This window comes from Polyodon spathula, chromosome 54 (genome assembly GCF_017654505.1).
Source record: "Polyodon spathula isolate WHYD16114869_AA chromosome 54, ASM1765450v1, whole genome shotgun sequence".
Taxonomy (NCBI): domain Eukaryota; kingdom Metazoa; phylum Chordata; class Actinopteri; order Acipenseriformes; family Polyodontidae; genus Polyodon; species Polyodon spathula.
Window position 1 is genome coordinate 537,427 of NC_054587.1, and position 18,604 is coordinate 556,030.

The window sequence follows — 18,604 nt, forward strand, 5'->3', positions numbered from 1 at the left end:
TGCAAACAGTGTTAAAACTCTCAGCAATGCATATTGATAAATAAATATTGTAAAACTGATTTTGATCTGTGCGTGTTATCTGCTCTCTGCTCTCTGCTACTATTTCTCCCCCAACCACAGGAACGATTAACGCTGGAGAGAAAAAAAAAAAAATCTGCTTTCATAAATACCATATATAGTTGAATCGAGAAATATCTTGCAAAAGATCTATTTTTACACAATGAAATGCTTTGAAATAATTTTACCATATGAAAAAATAAGAAACTTATTTTTATCTGATTCTCTGCTGTTTTTTGTTATTTTTTTAATTTCCAGTCAGCCCGCAGTGTTCTCTGGAAACAAAACAAAACTCTACCACGAAAAAAAACAAACAAACACATTCATATCAGTGAAGTTTAAGCCCACGCAAAACTAACAGCGAATCGTGAGAATGAAAAAACGAGAAAGACGAGCTGTCGAGAGTAAATTGATCAGAGGGGAAATTGTCGGGTCCAAAGGCAGGAGGCTTTTCAGAAGCTGTTTAAGACGCCTGATTGAAGTACAAAGCGGTGTGACATTTCCACGCACGAGTGTGTTTCTTTATCCCCTGATTACCGAGCGAGAATTGCAATTCTCACACCCAGAGGGGTTTCCATGCAGAGGGTAGATAAAGGATAACAATGACAAATCTGGAGGGTGTTCTGATACATTTACGCAGGGCTGTAGCTACCCAGAAAGACAACGATCTGACTCTAGTGTTCAGTCACCGCGCGAAGTGTGCCAAGCATGATTACTGTAAGGCGGGGGCGGGGGGGTGGTGATTCAGTCGCTAAACAGCTTTTTGCACGATTCAAGATTACTCCTCTAGCGAGAGACTAAATAAATCTCTGTGCAAATTAACACCCACTGTCTGATAGGGTAACTATTACCATATTTAGTAACATTTAACGCATAATAACTACACAGAGAGAGAGAGAGAGAAAGAGAGAAATATTTTTATAAATTTTTGGAGTTGCGAATTACTGTATTTTTCACACTAAAGTACATTAAATACAGTGGAAGGTGCAGAATACAGGATAGCAGCAGAATACATGAAATAGTGCATTAAATACAGTGGAAAGAGCAGAATACAGGATAGCAGCAGAATACATGAAATAGTGCATTAAATACAGTGGAAAGAGCAGAATACATGATAGCAGCATAATACATGAAATAGTGCATTAAATACAGTGGAAAGAGCAGAATACATGATAGCAGCAGAATACATGAAATAGTGCATTAAATACAGTGGAAAGAGCAGAATACAGGATAGCAGCAGAATACATGAAATAGTGCATTAAATACAGTGGAAAGAGCAGAATACAGGATAGCAGCAGAATACATGAAATAGTGCATTAAATACAGTGGAAAGAGCAGAATACAGGATAGCAGCAGAATACATGAAATAGTGCATTAAATACAGTGGAAAGAGCAGAATACAGGATAGCAGCAGAATACATGAAATAGTGCATTAAATACAGTGGAAAGAGCAGAATACAGGATAGCAGCAGAATACAGGAAATAGTGCATTACATTACAAATTGTGTAGCAAAACGTATATAATGATACAGCCCACGCAGGAGAGGACGTGTCTAGTATATTTCGGTTTTGTTGTTTTTTACTTGAGCAACCCCGTTTTTTTGCGAACAGGATGCTGCAATCTGATGTCCTCAGTGCATCTTGGGGTCGGTTCTTCCAGATCTCTTCTTCTGCAAAGAGATGATGAGGCAACGCGGGAAGCGGTGAAGTTATCGTTTGATGCAGCCTTCCGCCGAATAGACGAAAACAACGACACTCTAATATTGATAGCTATCTTCTTTCAAAATATCTTTCTGTCTTCTGAAACTTCTTGTATTGTTACTTAATAAAAGTATGGGCAGGCATTGTAAAGCACAGAGAGGTGTGGTAAAGCATAGGGAAGCATTGTAAAGCACAGAGAGGTCTGGTAAAGCACAGGGAAGCATTGTAAAGCACAGAGAGGTCTGGTAAAGCATAGAGAAGCATTGTAAAGCACAGAGAGGTGTGGTAAAGCATAGGGAAGCATTGTAAAACACAGAGAGGTCTGGTAAAGCATAGGGAAGCATTGTAAAGCACAGAGAGGTCTGGTAAAGCATAGGGAAGCATTGTAAAGCACAGAGAGGTGTGGTAAAGCATAGGGAAGCATTGTAAAGCACAGAGAGGTCTGGTAAAGCATAGGGAAGCATTGTAAAGCACAGAGAGGTCTGGTAAAGCATAGGGAAGCATTGTAAAGCACAGAGAGGTCTGGTAAAGCATAGGGAAGCATTGTAAAGCACAGAGGTGTGGTAAAGAGGTGTGGTAAAGCATAGGGAAGCATTGTAAAGCACAGAGAGGCCTGGTAAAGCATAGGGGAGGCATTGTAAAGCACAGAGAGGTCTGGTAAAGCATAGGGAAGCATTGTAAAGCACAGAGAGGTCTGGTAAAGCATAGGGAAGCATTGTAAAGCACAGAGAGGTCTGGTAAAGCACAGGGAAGCATTGTAAAGCACAGAGAGGTCTGGTAAAGCACAGGGAAGCATTGTAAAGCACAGAGAGGTCAGGTAAAGCAAGGGGAAGCATTGTAAAGCACAGGGAGGGGTGGTAAAGCACAGGGAAGCATTGTAAAGCACAGAGAGGTCTGGTAAAGCATAGGGAAGCATTTGTAAAGCACAGAGAGGTCTGGTAAAGCACAGGGAAGCATTGTAAAGCACAGAGAGGAATGGTAAAGCATAGGGAAGCATTGTAAAGCACAGAGAGGTTTGGTAAAGCATAGGGAAGCATTGTAAAGCACAGAGAGGTCTGGTAAAGCATAGGGTAGCATAGTAAAGCACAGAGAGGTGTGGTAAAGCAAAGGGAAGCATTGTAAAGCACAGAGAGGTCTGGTAAAGCACAGGGAAGCATTGTAAAGCACAGAGAGGTCTGGTAAAGCATAGGTTAGCATTGTAAAGCACAGAGAGGTCTGTTAAAGCATAGGGAAGCATTGTAAAGCACAGAGAAGTATGGTAAAGCATGGATAGGAGCATTGTAAAAGCACAGAGGGTCTGGTAAAGCATAGGGAAGCATTGTAAAGCATAGAGAGTTCTGGTAATGCATTGGGAAGCATTGTAAAGCACAGATAGGGATGGTACAGCATACGAGAGCATTGCTAAAGCACAGAGAGGTGTGGTAAAAGCATAGGGAAGCATTTTAAACCAAGAGAGGTCTGGTAAGCATAGGGAAGCTTTGTAAAGAACAGAGAGGTCTGGTTAAGCACAGGGAAGCATTGTAAACAGAGAGGTCTGGTAAAGCAAAAGGAAGCATTGCAAAGCACAGAGAGGAACAGTAAAGCAAAGGGAAGCATTGTAAAAAACAGAGAGATATGGTAAAGCACATTTGAACACTTAAAGCACAGAGAGGCTGTAAAAAGCATAGGGAAGCATTGTAAAGCATAGGGAGGATTGTAAAGCACAGTGAAGCCTTGCAAAACGCAGGGGTCTGGTGAAGAGAAGCATTGTAAAGCACAGATTGGTCTGGTAAACATAGGGAAGCATTGCTAAAGCACAGAGATTTCTGGTAAAGCACAGGGTAAACAATGAAAGCACTGAGAGGTCTGGTAAAGCACTAGGGAATCATTGAAGAGCACAGAGAGGTCTGGTAACACAGGGAAGCATTGTAAAGCACAGAGATTGGTAAAGCACAGGGAAGCATTGAAACGCACAGAGAGGTTGTGTCTGGTAAAGCATAGGGATGTATTGTAAAGCACAGGAGGTCTGATGCAAAGGGAAGCATTGTAAAGCACAAAGAGTTTTAATGCACAGTAAGGCATTGTAAAGCACAGTAGGTGTCTGGTAAAGCACAGGGAAGCATTTTAAGGCACAAAGAGGTATCGTCCAGCATAGGGAAGTATTGTAATGCACAGAGAGGTTTGGTCCTGTATTGTAAGGCACAGCTAGGTCTGTTAATTCATAGAGAAGCATTGTAAACCACACTTTGTGGTAAAGCACTAAGGAAGCATGTATGAAGCACAGCTAGGTCTGGTAATTCATAGGTAAGCATTGTAGAGCACAGAGGTGTGTTAAAGCATAGGGAAGTATTGTAAAGCATGTAGGTGTGGTAAAGCACAGGGAACATTCTAAAGCTCAGAGAGTTCTGGTAAAGAATCTGTATGTAAAGCACAGAGATTTCATGCAGTCTAAAGCACAGCTATATGGTAAGCATAGGTAAGCATTGTGAAGCACAGAGAGGTCTTTTAAGGCATTATTTCATTGTAAAGCAGTGAAAGGGATCCTGTATTCTTCTCTAGGCACTTTATTGTAAAGCACAGAGAGGTTCATGTTATAAGCTGTTGCGACTCATTGTAAAGCACAGAGAGGTCTGGTAAAGTACCGGGAAGCATTGTAAAGCACAGAGAGGTCTGGTAAAGCCAGGGGAATGCATCATGTAAAGCACAGAGAGAAATGGTAAAGCATAGGCAAGCATTGTAAAACACAGAGAGGTCTGGTAAAGCACAGGGAAGCATTTTAAAGCACAGAGCGGTCTGTTAAAGCATAGGGAAGCATTGTAAAGCACATAGAGCTCTGGCTACGAAGAATAGGGAAGAATTGTAAAGCACAGAGGGTCTGGTAAAGCATAGGGAAGCACTATAAAGCAAAGAGAGGTCTGGTAAAGCTTAGGGAAGCATTGTGAAGCACAGAGAGGTGTTGTAAAGCATATGGAAGTATTGTAAAGCACAGAGAGGTTTGGTGAGCAAGTTCGTGAAGTTAACCACGTAGACTGCGTCCGTCTCGCCAACCATTCAGCTCCCTTCGGAATCGGCATCGTGCTTTGCACACCAAAGCACGTGTCCCTTCGTAACATTCAACGTGTGGCCATACCAGCGCGTGCCCTAGACGTAGGGCTTCGGGGCGCCTGAGAACAGAAGTGTGTCGCTCGCATAAGTGCCAATCGGATACCACGGAGGTCTGGTAAAGCGTAGGGATGCATTGTAACGCACAGAGAGGTCTGGTAAAGCCTAGGGAAGAATTGTAAAGCACAGAGATGTCTGGTTAAAGCACAGATAGGTCTGTTAAAGCATAGGGAATGCTGCCATTCGCCTAGTATGGCATCGCTCCCCTCTCTCCCAACGTACAGTGTATTTCAACTCCGACACTATGTGGAGCGACTGTTTGCGGTCTGGGTAGTGCTGCGGTGGACTGCGCTGAGTCGGATCACGTCGTACTTCTGGCGTGCGTTTCGTTTCCAGGCACGCTATAAATTATCTAAGTCCTCCCCACCATTGTAGCCAGCAGGCTTAATTCATGCTGCGAGTCTCTCCAGACGTATTACCATTTCCAGCTTTATCCGCAAATCGTGTACAATTTCGTTGTCTCTCCAGACGCCTTCTCAGCCCTTATCTCACTATGCTTCCTATCCTGTGTCAATTCTCGCTCGTGTTCGCAACTCTAAAGCAAAGATAGGTCTGTTAAAGCATAGGGAAGCATTGTAAGCAAAGAGAGGTCTTGGGCTGTCGGCATAGGGAAGCATTGTAAAAGCAAGAGAGTTCTGGTAAAGCACAGGGAAAGCATTGTAAAGCACAGAGAGGTCTGGTAAAGCACGGAGAAGCATTGTAAAGCACAGAGAGGTCTGTTAAAGCATAGGGAAGCATTTTAAAGCACAGAGAGGTGTGGTAAAGCAAGGATAAGCATTGCAAAGCACAGAGAGGTACAGTAAAGCAAAGGGAAGCATTCTAAAGAACAGAGAGGTCTGGTAAAGCATAGGGAAGCACTTTCGGCTGCGAGCCGCTGTAGTCTGCTCTTCCACTGTAGTTAATGCCTATTTCATGTATGCGGCGGCTATCCTGTAGTCTGCTCGTTTCCACTGTATTTAATGTCACTATTTCATGGATTCGGCTGCTACCTCCTGTAATCCTGCTCTTGTCCCTGGGGGGACAACACCTTTAACTACACTATTTCATGTATTCCGAAAGCTCAAATCTTGTAAGTCTGCTCTTCCACTGTTTTAATGCACAAACTACTTCAAATCATGTATTGTGCTGCTAATCCACCTGTATAAAGCACAGAGATTCAATGCTGCACTATTTCATGTAGTCTGCATAGGGAAGCATTTCTGCTCTTTCCACTGTGTTTTATAAAATATGTGTCAACGAGAGCTTGCTTTACCAGTGAGTTTCAACAGCGTAGTGGTTATTTTTAACCCGGTCAGGGAACATCCGCTTTTTCTTCTATGTTATTCTAGTTATGATTAGTAATAACGGATGACGTATCTATTTCTTTGCTTCTTAATCTATTACAAGTGAAGAAAAAAAAATTAAAAATAACATTTGAACATTTAAAAAAGTGCTGTGTTGCAGTTCTGAATTGAACCACGAGATGGCAGTGTGACCTCGGAAATCGCACGGTGGAGAGACTCACGTTGGAGCGCTTTTAAACTGAGCGGCTGAGAGACAGAATTTCTTTCCAATTCCACTGTATTTAATGCACTATTTCATGTATTCTGCTGCTATCCTGTATTCTGCTCTTTCCACTGTATTTAATGCACTATTTCATGTATTCTGCTGCTATCCTGTATTCTGCTCTTTCCACTGTATTTAATGCACTATTTCATGTATTCTGCTGCTATCCTGTATTCTGCTCTTTCCACTGTATTTAATGCACTATTTCATGTATTCTGCTGCTATCCTGTATTCTGCTCTTTCCACTGTATTTAATGCACTATTTCATGTATTATGCTGCTATCCTGTATTCTGCTCTTTCCACTGTATTTAATGCACTATTTCATGTATTCTGCTGCTATCCTGTATTCTGCTCTTTCCACTGTATTTAATGCACTATTTCATGTATTATGCTGCTATCCTGTATTCTGCTCTTTCCACTGTATTTAATGCACTATTTCATGTATTATGCTGCTATCCTGTATTCTGCTCTTTCCACTGTATTTAATGCACTATTTCATGTATTATGCTGCTATCCTGTATTCTGCTCTTTCCACTGTATTTAATGCACTATTTCATGTATTATGCTGCTATCATGTATTCTGCTCTTTCCACTGTATTTAATGCACTATTTCTTGTATTGTTCTGCTATCCTGTATTCTTCTCTTTCCACTGTATTTAATGCACTATTTCATGTATTCTGCTGCTATCCTGTATTTTTAAATGTACATAAAGACGACGATAGGACAGATAAGACGGAGCAAGGTGCATAAACTTTCCACTGTATTTAATGCACTATTTCATGTATTCTGCTGCTATCCTGTATTCTGCTCTTTCCACTGTATTTAATGCACTATTTCATGTATTCTGCTGCTATCCTGTATTCTGCTCTTTCCACTGTATTTAATGCACTATTTCACTGTATTTAATGCTGCTATTTCATGTATTCTGCTATCTGCACTTCCACTGTATTTAATGCACTATTTCATGTATTATGCTGCTATCCTGTATTCTGCTCTTTCCACTGTATTTAATGCACTATTTCATGTATTATGCTGCTATCATGTATTCTGCTCTTTCCACTGTATTTAATGCACTATTTCATGTATTCTGCTGCTATCCTGTATTCTGCTCTTTCCACTGTATTTAATGCACTATTTCATGTATTATGCTGCTATCCTGTATTCTGCTCTTTCCACTGTATTTAATGCACTATTTCATGTATTCTGCTGCTATCCTGTATTCTGCTCTTTCCACTGTATTTAATGCACTATTTCATGTATTCTTCTGCTATCCTGTATTCTGCTCTTTCCACTGTATTAATGCACTTTCATGTATTATGCTGCTATCCTTTATTCATCTCTTTCCCTGGTGGTCTAGTGGTTAGGATTCGGCGCTCTCACCGCCGCGGCCCGGGTTCGATTCCCGGTCAGGGAACATCTACTTTTCTTTGTATGTAAATGTACCGAATTATTATAATTATTAGCAATCAGTATTTTTTTTATATAGCATAATATTATGTCTTTCCACTGTAAAAACTGGCTTTTTCATGTACACCCACCCACACACACACACACACACCCACGGCAAAGCCTTTTTCTCTGAGAATACTGCGTTGGAGTTCCGATTACAACCACAAGGTGGCACTGTGACCTCAGAAATAGCTGAAACCAGCAATTTATTAGCGGGGGGGAGAGGGAGGGGGGGGAGAGAGAGATATTGAGAGAGAGAATGCTAGATAAAAAAAAAAAATTCTAGATTGTCTATCTATCTATATACATATCTATCTTTACATCTATCTATACTATTTCACATCTATATCTTATAGACATGACAGATAATATCGAATTTTAAAAATTACTGTACATGTCCCATCAACATGTCTGTCAGGCTCTCCAGATTAGTTGCGTCAACTTTCAGTCCAACCGCCAAACCCCCCTGCCCCCTCCCCCCTGCCCCCTCCCCCCCCCCCCCTCCCCCCCCCCCCCACACCGAGACGTGCTCGACTCGGCCGTACGGCTGCGGTTCCAAAACAGGAGTGCGCCGGTTCCAAAGACGCGGTATTTGCGCGCTTTGTTAATAATGGCGGCGCCGTAGCAAAAACCGGACCGGAGAAGGTGAGTCGCGTATTGTTTATATCAAAAGTGAATAAACGTGTCTTGAAAAAACAAACAAACAAACAAAAAACAAAGACCGCATCACGGGTCTTGTATTCCCTGTCTGCTAACCTGTATTCTGCTTTGCGCGCATGGAGAGAGAGAGAGAGAGAGAGAGAGAGAGTAGGGATACAGATACAGATACAGATACAGATACAGTCGCAGTGGAAGAATCGCTTATATGCGTTTAATTCAAATGCAAACAAACTCGCCTACAGCTCTGAGCTTTCGCACTAACTGCGATTCGCATAATGCAGCGCAATTTAAAACGTGTGCTGTTACGCATTTAAATGGGGCGTTAAAATCCGAAATAACTCGGAAATGTTAGCAAGCCAACCCATAACATATACAGTATCTGATTTACTTTATTATTATTATTATTATTATTATTATTATTATTTTTTATAATGCTTTATTTTTTTGCGGTGCTGTTTTTTTCTTTTTCAAAAGACCGCATTGTAGAGAATATAATGCATAATGTTTGTTTGTTTGTTTTTATGTAGCCGTGTGCTAGGATAGACACAGTCGCAATGTTTTCAATTGTTTGTAGATGGGAACAAACTTGCGGAAGCATAGATTAAATATTATATAATATATATATTATAGATATAGATAATATATATATATATATATATATATATATAATGCATAGTCTTGACTTATCGCAGTAATTGCGATTCGGATAATGTGTGTCAGTGTTATACAGTGTACTACAAAAATTGCAATGAGGGCGTTATAATCCAAAACGACTCGAAACGTGTAAACAGCTCTGTGATTGGCTACAACACAGATATCAACGCTCAGTCAGCTTCATAGAGTCCAGTGAAAGCTGCTGAATAATGTTCCCTTGTTAACATATTGAATTCCACCCCCTCTATATAGAATGAACTCCCTCAGCTTCATAGAGTCCAGTGAAAGCTGCTGAATAATGTTCCCTTGTTAACATATTGAATTGCACCCCCTCTATATAGAATGAACTCCCTCAGCTTCATAGAGTCCAGTGAAAGCTGCTGAATAATGTTCCCTTGTTAACATATTGAATTGCACCCCCTCTATATAGAATGAACTCCCTCAGCTTCATAGAGTCCAGTGAAAGCTGCTGAATAATGTTCCCTTGTTAACATATTGAATTGCACCCCCTCTATATAGAATGAACTCCCTCAGCTTCATAGAGTCCAGTGAAAGCTGCTGAATAATGTTCCCTTGTTCTCATATTGAATTGCACCCCCTCTATATAGAATGAACTCCCTCAGCTTCATAGAGTCCAGTGAAAGCTGCTGAATAATGTTCCCTTGTTCACATATTGAATTCCACACCGCTAAATTATGTTCCTATAGATTTATATAATTTGTTTATTCTGCCTAGATACAAAAACTCTAGATGATGAGCAACTGTGGAGATAGGGGGTGGATGATGTCACTGACAGGCTGGTTTAGATTGCTGGGATGCGAGATCGATGGATGATGTCACTGACTTGTACTGTCAGTTAAACCAGCCTCTTCTTTCCCTCAGTCCCACACAGATGCAGAGCTGAGATCGGAGAGACCTCACCATGGAGTCCGTTCATCCCAACCCAGCGCTGTACCCACGGGGCGCGGCGCCGATCCGATGGGTGGTATCGGAGAACCGGGAGGTTCGGATCAAAGAGGAGCCCGTGCCGTGCTGGGACCCCCCCAGAGAGCCTGTCCCCGTTCCACAGTGTGGACCGGTCTATATGCAGCAGCAGCAGCACAGCCAGGTCCAGTCTGAACAGAACCAAACCCGCGTACAGCAAGGAGTGGCTGCCAGCGTCCCTTCAGCCTGTAAGTAGAGTTCTGTGATGGGGCAGCAGGTGTGAGAGAAGCTCATTGTGAAAGCAGTAAACTGGACCTGCTATTCAATAGGAGTCTTATTTCCATAGATATAATTTTAATTATTCATTTAGTCATTTAGCGATGCTTTTATGCTGCAGAGTCTCTCTCTCACACACACACTGGCTTATGTAAAACCAGAGGTTTGTACAAATTATAGTAAGGCTTATTATTCCCATCAATGCTTGATGCCAATAAACCATCGATAATGTAACCGCGAGTTTGGCTTTCTTAAAATATATTTGGTTTTATTTGTTTTCTGCAGACGCTGAAGAGACTGAAGACCACAGGGGGTCTCAATGTCCCGTCGTCAAAGAGGAGGCTTCGGAAACGGAGTGCACCCCCAGACCGGGCCCCCCCGACCCCAGGATCCTCCGAGTGAGCCGGTTCGACCTGGAGAGGGGCTCCACCCGCTTCAAAGCCCTCCGTCAGACCCCGCCCCTCGGGGCCGCGGTGCGGGAGACGGAGCCCGTCCACATCAAAGTGGAGGTTTACCAGCCGGGCGGAGAGGAAGAGGAGCGGCGGAGCGACCCCGTCCACCAGGAGGAAGAGGCCTGCGCTCTGGAACCCGGGCAGATCAAGGTGGAAGACGCGGAGATGGGTTCTGTTCCCGAGACCCAGCGGTCGGTCCGGATTGGAGAGGAGGCGCCTGGACAAGCTTTTCTCTCCAGCGTGGACAGCGGACAACCTGCTGCTCTCCTTGGTATTATCAGTGGACAGTCTGTCCACCATCTTACTTTCAAAGGGCAAACGCTGGTCTGTAATGCAGGTGACGGACTGGCTTCTATCCACAGTGTGGGCGATGGACACACCGCTCTCTCCAGTTCGGACGACAGACCTACAGCTGTGCAAAATACAGGCAGTGGAGAAACGGATGTTCTTGGTATTGCCGGCGGCCAGCCTCTTCACAATATTGACAAAGGGCCAATGTTGGTCCATAATTTTGACAACGGACACACTTCTGTCCACAGTATGGACACTGCCACCCCCGGACAACGTTCTCCCCACAGCAATCAGACTGTCTCTCCACTGGAAATGTCCTGCTTTCGGGGGGAGGAAACTGTCCCTACAGACAAAATTGTCCGCGCTGATGCTGTCGTCACTGGATCTGAGTCCGCACTCAATCAATACCGTGCCCCTGGACTACATGCTGTCAGTCTTCAAAAAGACGCCCCTAACTGTGTCTCACAACTGGCGTCTGCTCCCGTCAAGAAAGAAGATCTGCAGGAGGAATCTGTCCACGTGGAAACGGAGGTCCCTCAAGCTGCGTTTGTCCAAAAGGATGTCCACGCCAATGGCGAACGTCAACTGGACTCTACCCAAACTGGCAAAGGTGCCCTGCTTGTGGAATCGGTGCAAGCAGACCAAGAGAAGAACCCTGAACCAAAATACGTGCCCCTTAACAAGCTACACAATGCCCGCTGGGACAACAGTCTTCCACAAGTGGAATCTGTCCACCACACCGCGCCTGCCCCTGAACCAGCTCCTGACCGCAGCGGTGACGTCTCTGCAATGGACACTGAAGAGGAGGAGGAGGAGGAGGGGGGTGAAAAAGGCGCCCAGATTTCCGACGACACCCCTGAACCTTGGACAGCCCGCTCGAATTTGAGGAGCCCCGACCCGGACGAGACTGAAATGGAACCTGACCTAGAAAACAATGATCCTGGACCGGACTCGGTCGTCGTTGACAAGAAGGTCCATGAAACCGGATCCCTCCACCCTAACGAGAAGACCTCCGGAGACACGGAGGTCCCAGGTCCGAAGACTATCGGCACCAACGCCCCTGAAAAGCAGCACCCTAAAATCCTAGAAAAGAGAGGAAAGGCAGCCGGCCGAGAAGGTGATGAGGAACCGCAGTCTCTCGTTCGTAACTGTGAGGCTCCCGAAGTGAAGTCCGCGCACTCGGACGAGAACGACTCTAAAGAAGATCAAGGAGGAATCGAATCTGCCCCTCGTGCCATCTCCGAAACAAAACCTGCCCTCAAAAAGGGCCGCCGACCCCAACTGCGGTCTGTTCATCATCACGACAAGAAGACTCTCCCTGCTGCAAGGACTGGCTGGGAGGGAGTTGAAGACGCAGAGGAGGAAGGGACGGAGGTGGAGTCCTTTCCCGGAGACAGCCGCAGACTGGGTGATGTTAAGGAGCCAGGGACGGTCCGCGCGTCGCTGAGAAACTCCGCCAAGGGCTTCGCGGAGGCTGAAACAGAAGAGGCTGCCGCCGAGCCGGACCGCGCTGAGGTGAAATGTGAGTACGTTGCTTTCCACGCGCTTGCTGTTAAAATATCCAGCTTCCGTTTCAATGTAATTTTTTTTCTTGATTATTTTGGTATCTCGTTTTCTGTTGCAGTTTTGACATCCTGGTGACTTTTTTTAAAAGATGTGGAGTTTAAAGCCTGTCACCTCATAGCTGGGATGGAAATAAGACTCCTGTTGCATAGAAGTTTCACCCATTATTCCCATCCCTGCATTGTAACTGCAGTTTAATATCACTGGACTGGACTGGAATTACATTGTAACTGCAGTTTAATATCACTGGACTGGACTGGAATTACATTGTAACTGCAGTTTAATATCACTGGACTGGGCTGGAATTACATTGTAACTGCAGTTTAATATCACTGGACTGGGCTGGAATTACATTGTAACTGCAGTTTAATATCACTGGACTGGACTGGAATTACATTGTAACTGCAGTTTAATATCACTGGACTGGACTGGAATTACATTGTAACTGCAGTTTAATATCACTGGACTGGACTGGAATTACATTGTAACTGCAGTTTAATATCACTGGAATTACATTGTAACTGCAGTTTAATATCACTGGACTGGGCTGGAATTACATTGTAACTGCAGTTTAATATCACTGGACTGGACTGGAATTACATTGTAACTGCAGTTTAATATCACTGGACTGGAATTACATTGTAACTGCAGTTTAATATCACTGGACTGGACTGGAATTACATTGTAACTGCAGTTTAATATCACTGGACTGGGCTGGAATTACATTGTAACTGCAGTTTAATATCACTGGACTGGACTGGAATTACATTGTAACTGCAGTTTAATATCACTGGACTGGACTGGAATTACATTGTAACTGCAGTTTAATATCACTGGACTGGGCTGGAATTACATTGTAACTGCAGTTTAATATCACTGGACTGGGCTGGAATTACATTGTAACTGCAGTTTAATATCACTGGACTGGACTGGAATTACATTGTAACTGCAGTTTAATATCACTGGACTGGGCTGGAATTACATTGTAACTGCAGTTTAATATCACTGGACTGGACTGGAATTACATTGTAACTGCAGTTTAATATCACTGGACTGGACTGGAATTACATTGTAACTGCAGTTTAATATCACTAACTGGAATTACATTGTAACTGCAGTTTAATATCACTAGACTGGACTGGAATTACATTGTAACTGCAGTTTAATATCACTGGACTGGACTGGAATTACATTGTAACTGCAGTTTAATATCACTAGACTGGACTGGAATTACATTGTAACTGCAGTTTAATATCACTAGACTGGACTGGAATTACATTGTAACTGCAGTTTAATATCACTGGACTGGACTGGAATTACATTGTAACTGCAGTTTAATATCACTGGACTGGACTGGAATTACATTGTAACTGCAGTTTAATATCACTGGACTGGACTGGAATTACATTGTAACTGCAGTTTAATATCACTAACAGACTGGACTGGAATTACATTGTAACTGCAGTTTAATATCACTGGACTGGACTGGAATTACATTGTCTGCAGTTTAACAATACACAGCTGTGATACAGCCCAGGTTTCATGGGGAGTTCTCCCTATCATTGTGACATCGCCCCATGGGAATCTCTGTCACACAGGTGTTGTCTTATCAGTACGATCGGTCGGCCAGTTTGGGGACCCATATCCTTGTTCGGCCGCACCAGACGACTCTAGTCACAGACTCGCAAACGTTGTATCGGGACTTCTATCATGAGATCAGAGTGCTCTTATTTCCATGCCTGCCCTGTCGCAAAGACGACTCTGCCAGCCAAAACGTTTGTATGCCTTCGAACCCTGGCTGAGCGTAAGCAGTCCCCACCCCCCCCCCCCCACCCCCCCCCCCCCCCCCCCCCCCCCCCCCCCCCCCCGTATCCCAATTAAGAAATCCTCATTTGCTCTAACCTTTTTTTAATTCTTCTCCCTCGAATCCTAGGCGCGGTCGCAGAATCCCATGCCTGCCCCCACTGCCCAACGGCTTTCCCCGCGAGTCAGGATCTGGACAAGCACGTGAAAGACCTGCACAGCGAAGAGGACGCCGAGAAACGCAGGACGAGGCCCGTGAGCTCGAGAAGGACTCCCACACGATCCAGACAGGCGTCCCAGGCGCAAGATCCGGGACCGGCCGGCGCGGACATGACCCGCGGCAAACATAGCTGCCCGGACTGCGGGGAACGTTTCCCCACCCCGAAAACCTTAAAAAAACACAGGGCCACCCACCAGGAAGCTCTGCTCCATCCGTGCGCGGAGTGCTCTAAGACTTTCAGAGACCCGGAGCTCCTGAAAAGGCACTGGCTGGTCCACAGAGAGACGGAGGCTGCCTTTAAAGACGTCGGACTGTCGATTTTAGAGGCAAGCCGCTGGCGGAGGAAACATCAGTGCCCCGAGTGCGGGAAGCACTTTCTCCACACCGCCACCCTCAAGAAGCACCGGCAGCAGCAGCACGGGGGCAAGCCGCGCCCCCACCCCTGCGGCGAGTGCGGTCGCTGTTTCACAGACCAGTCGCACCTGAAGCTGCACCAGAAAACCCACAGCGACGGGACTCCCGTCGCGTTCTGCTGCTCTGATTGCGGCAAGGTTTTCAAAACCAAGAAACACCTGAAACGGCACCAGCTGGTTCACTCGGGAGACACGCCTCGTTTCCCGTGCTCGGAGTGCGGGAAGAGGTTCTGGGACTCGGGGCATTTGCGGAGCCACCAGCGCGTGCACACGGGGGAGATGCCCTATCCGTGCGACGGCTGCGGGAAGAGGTTCCGCTTTTCCGGAGCTCTCCAGAAGCACCAGAGGATACACACGGGGGCGCTGCCGTTCCAGTGCGCGGACTGCGGGAAGAGATTCCGGGAATCCAGCACCTTGAAAAAACACGAGCTGATCCACAGCGGGGAGACTCCTTTCCTGTGCCCAGATTGTGGGAAGATGTTCAATCAGGTGTGCAATAAGCCTTTTAATTATTTATTATTATTATTATTATTATTATTATTATTATTATTATTATTATACGCGTCTAAAAAATCTCTCTCTCTCTCTCTCTCTCTCTAATCTCTCTATATATATAGTATATATATTAGATATATATATTATATATATATCTCTCTATAGAGAGAGAGATATCGATTTATCTATCTATATATATAAATAAGATGCTTCACACTTTTAAAGATTGATATTAAAGCAGGAAAATGCCTGTTGTCAAATACGTTTTTTGCTAGAGTTATATCAGAATTGTATTCAAACATATTTCTGTAACGTGAATATCTGACCAAGGGAGCCCAAGCTATTTGTAAAAATTTTGAATTAACATCCTGCTCAAAAAACTGGTCAGAAATGTAGGATTTATTATTATTATTATTATTATTATTCAAATGTAGGACCTTATTAACCCACGATAAATTTATTTTGGTTTTCCTCTACAGATAGGGAATCTGAAGAAACACCAGCAAATCCACGCTGGCTTATCTCCTTACCAGTGCCCGGAATGCCAGCGCTGCTTCAACCGCGCGGAGAACTTGAAGAGGCACAGGCTGATCCACGTGGCCGAGACCCTCCACCCCTGCCCGGAATGCAGCGCCTCCTTCCGCAGCGCGACGCGCCTCCGCAAACACCGGGGGGAGCAGCACTCGGGAGCGCAGGGGAAGCGGCGCCTTCGCAAACACCAGGGGGAGCAGCACTCCGGAGCGCAGGGGAAGCGGCGCGTTCGCAAACACCAGGGGGAGCAGCACTCCGGAGCGCAGGGGAAGCGGCTCCTCAGAGTCTGCGAGGAGTGCGGTAAAAGCTTCAAGCACGCCGGGGATTACCACAAACACTGCCGGATCCACACGGGGGAGAAGCCTTACCCCTGTACGGAGTGCCAAAAGAGGTTCAACCACCTGGGGAACCTGAAGAAACACCTGCTGGTGCATTCGGGGGAAACGCCCTTCGAGTGCCCGGACTGCGGGAAGAAGTTTAGCCAGAAGGGGAACATGAAGAAACACAGGCGGACGCACGACGTCAACGACGACCGGAACAAGAAGAAGAAGAGGAAGAGGAGGAAGGTGGTTAAGAAGAAATAATCACGTGCCTGAATTATCCAAAATCTCATCATGAAAACCACATCATTGTGCCTCTGTCTAAAATATAGAACTGGTGTCTTCTGCGTTTTAAATAAATACGTAATCATTGCAGAATCTTTAATAAATGCAATGCAGATTTTTTTTTTTTTTTTTTATATATATATTACAGAATTGCATGGTTGAGTTTCCTCTCGTTTTACAGCAATGCATTGCATACTTCTCTCAGAAACCGAACAGCAACCGTGTTTAGGAAGATACCCTTTTGTGTTTCAACTGATTTTCTTTTTTCCTACATGCACACCGATCAATAAAGAAAGATTCGAAATCACCTTCGCGATTGCAACATTTTTATTCTGTTAATTTGCGTTGTATTTTTCATTGTGTTAAACTGCGAGAGAAAACTACTCAGGTTTTTCAAAACTTAATTAAACAGAGCATAAACATCAAAGTTATACATCCCGCATCCCATCTGTGTTAACCTAAGAGTTTAGCTCATCAAGTACCCTGACAAGTTCAAGAATGTATCTTTTGCTGCGCTGGACACTCCTTTCCAAACCCAGACTTAGACAGTAGCTACAGCTGCATTGGCTTTTACAAATTCGTTGCATTAACCCTTTGCAGACCTGCATTCCAATGTTCCCTTTCCAGTCAGACATCATCATAAAAGACGTCAGTGGCGGGTCTCTGGTCGTTTTGTCTCTGAAAAATGCACAGAAAACCTTTCAATGGCCGAGTGAGACCGACAGGAGAGAAATGAAGTGTATCTGATAGCCCCCCCTCCCCCTGCACCACAGAGATAACACGAACATAAACAAAGGAGAGAGCTGCTTCTGCATCCAGCGCTCAAAGAACATCACAGACATCTGCAGAGCGTTTTGAGATGTTACAGTAATAAAATAACGTCTCGGATCGCATTGTTGAGGAGTTTGGCGATCGAGTGGTAAGGAGAGGATTGATCAGTACACACGACTCTGAAGAGAGATGTGATCAATACAGCGAACAAGGGGTGGGGCTTGGCTGAGGATGCAGGGCTGAGTGTCCTTTTGCGATTCAGTGCCTTTTAAACCTGTTTTACTCTGATAAAAAAAAAAAAAAAAAAAGATTTTAAACAGCGCGTGTGAAAATAAATTGGACACGCCTGACAACCAAACCAGCAAGATGGGGCAAATGGCCTTCCTCTCGTTTGTAGACTTTAATGTTGTTCATATGTGAGGTTTGAGGTGTGACGTGTGCGACCGCCTGTGCTACACCTCCTCTGCCAACAGGGGGAAGCGAGAGCGATTTGGTTTATTTTTGCGCATGGCGTGCGTTTCTCTTTCCCACCTAGATCCGGAACCCGGCCAAGATGAAACGCATGAAGAGGAAGCAACAGACGGCTCGAGAAACGAGACACCCTCGCCCTCCTCCAGAAAAACAAGAACAAAGCGGAACCCGGGAGCGGCCGGCCCAGAGCCCCGGGGAAGGCTAAGACCGGCACGCCGGAGCACGCGGAGTGACCCCCTCCCCCCTCTAGGTGTTGCTAGGAGACGGAGGAACCATTCCATTCCTGGGAGATGGTTTTCAGTTGGGCTGGCGTCTCTCACTATTACTTTTCAAAATAAAATATGATATAAAAACGATGGCCATTGAGAAAATTATTTTTGGTTTTTATCCCTCGATCGTTCATCCTTGCCCGTGACACGCTTGAGAGACTGAAGCTCTTAATCACCTGATTAGTGAGGCTGTTGACTGGACGCTGGATGTGGAGCGATTTCAGCTGCAGAATTGCAAGCTTCAATAAAGAAAAATCACATTAAAACACAATATGCCCCACGTCTCTCAAAAAAGCTCTCTCTCTCTCCTT

At 44.7% G+C, this 18,604-nt stretch overlaps 1 protein-coding gene and 1 non-coding gene across 2 annotated transcripts; both read left to right on the forward strand.

The window, feature by feature from the left end:
* The first annotated feature begins 7,788 nt into the window (after nt 1–7,788).
* On the forward strand, nt 7,789–7,860 carry trnae-cuc. Its single transcript has one exon. It is a non-coding gene; the product is annotated as a tRNA-Glu (tRNA).
* A 586-nt stretch (nt 7,861–8,446) lies between these two features.
* Nucleotides 8,447–17,073, forward strand: LOC121307271. Its single transcript, XM_041239441.1, has 5 exons — nt 8,447–8,540; nt 10,092–10,381; nt 10,695–12,674; nt 14,649–15,640; nt 16,126–17,073. Exons 2-5 carry the CDS (start codon nt 10,132–10,134, stop codon nt 16,759–16,761), a joined length of 3,858 nt encoding a protein of 1,285 aa, XP_041095375.1. The 5' UTR covers nt 8,447–8,540; nt 10,092–10,131; the 3' UTR covers nt 16,762–17,073.
* Nucleotides 17,074–18,604: the final 1,531 nt, after the last annotated feature.

Coding starts and splice junctions, on each gene's coding strand:
- LOC121307271 (XM_041239441.1), top strand. CDS start 10,132: ATGGAGTCCGTTCATCCCAACCCAGCGCTGTACCCACGGGGCGCGGCG. Junction 10,382..10,694: donor TGCCAGCGTCCCTTCAGCCT/GTAAGTAGAGTT, acceptor TGTTTTCTGCAG/ACGCTGAAGAGACTGAAGAC. Junction 12,675..14,648: donor GGACCGCGCTGAGGTGAAAT/GTGAGTACGTTG, acceptor CTCGAATCCTAG/GCGCGGTCGCAGAATCCCAT.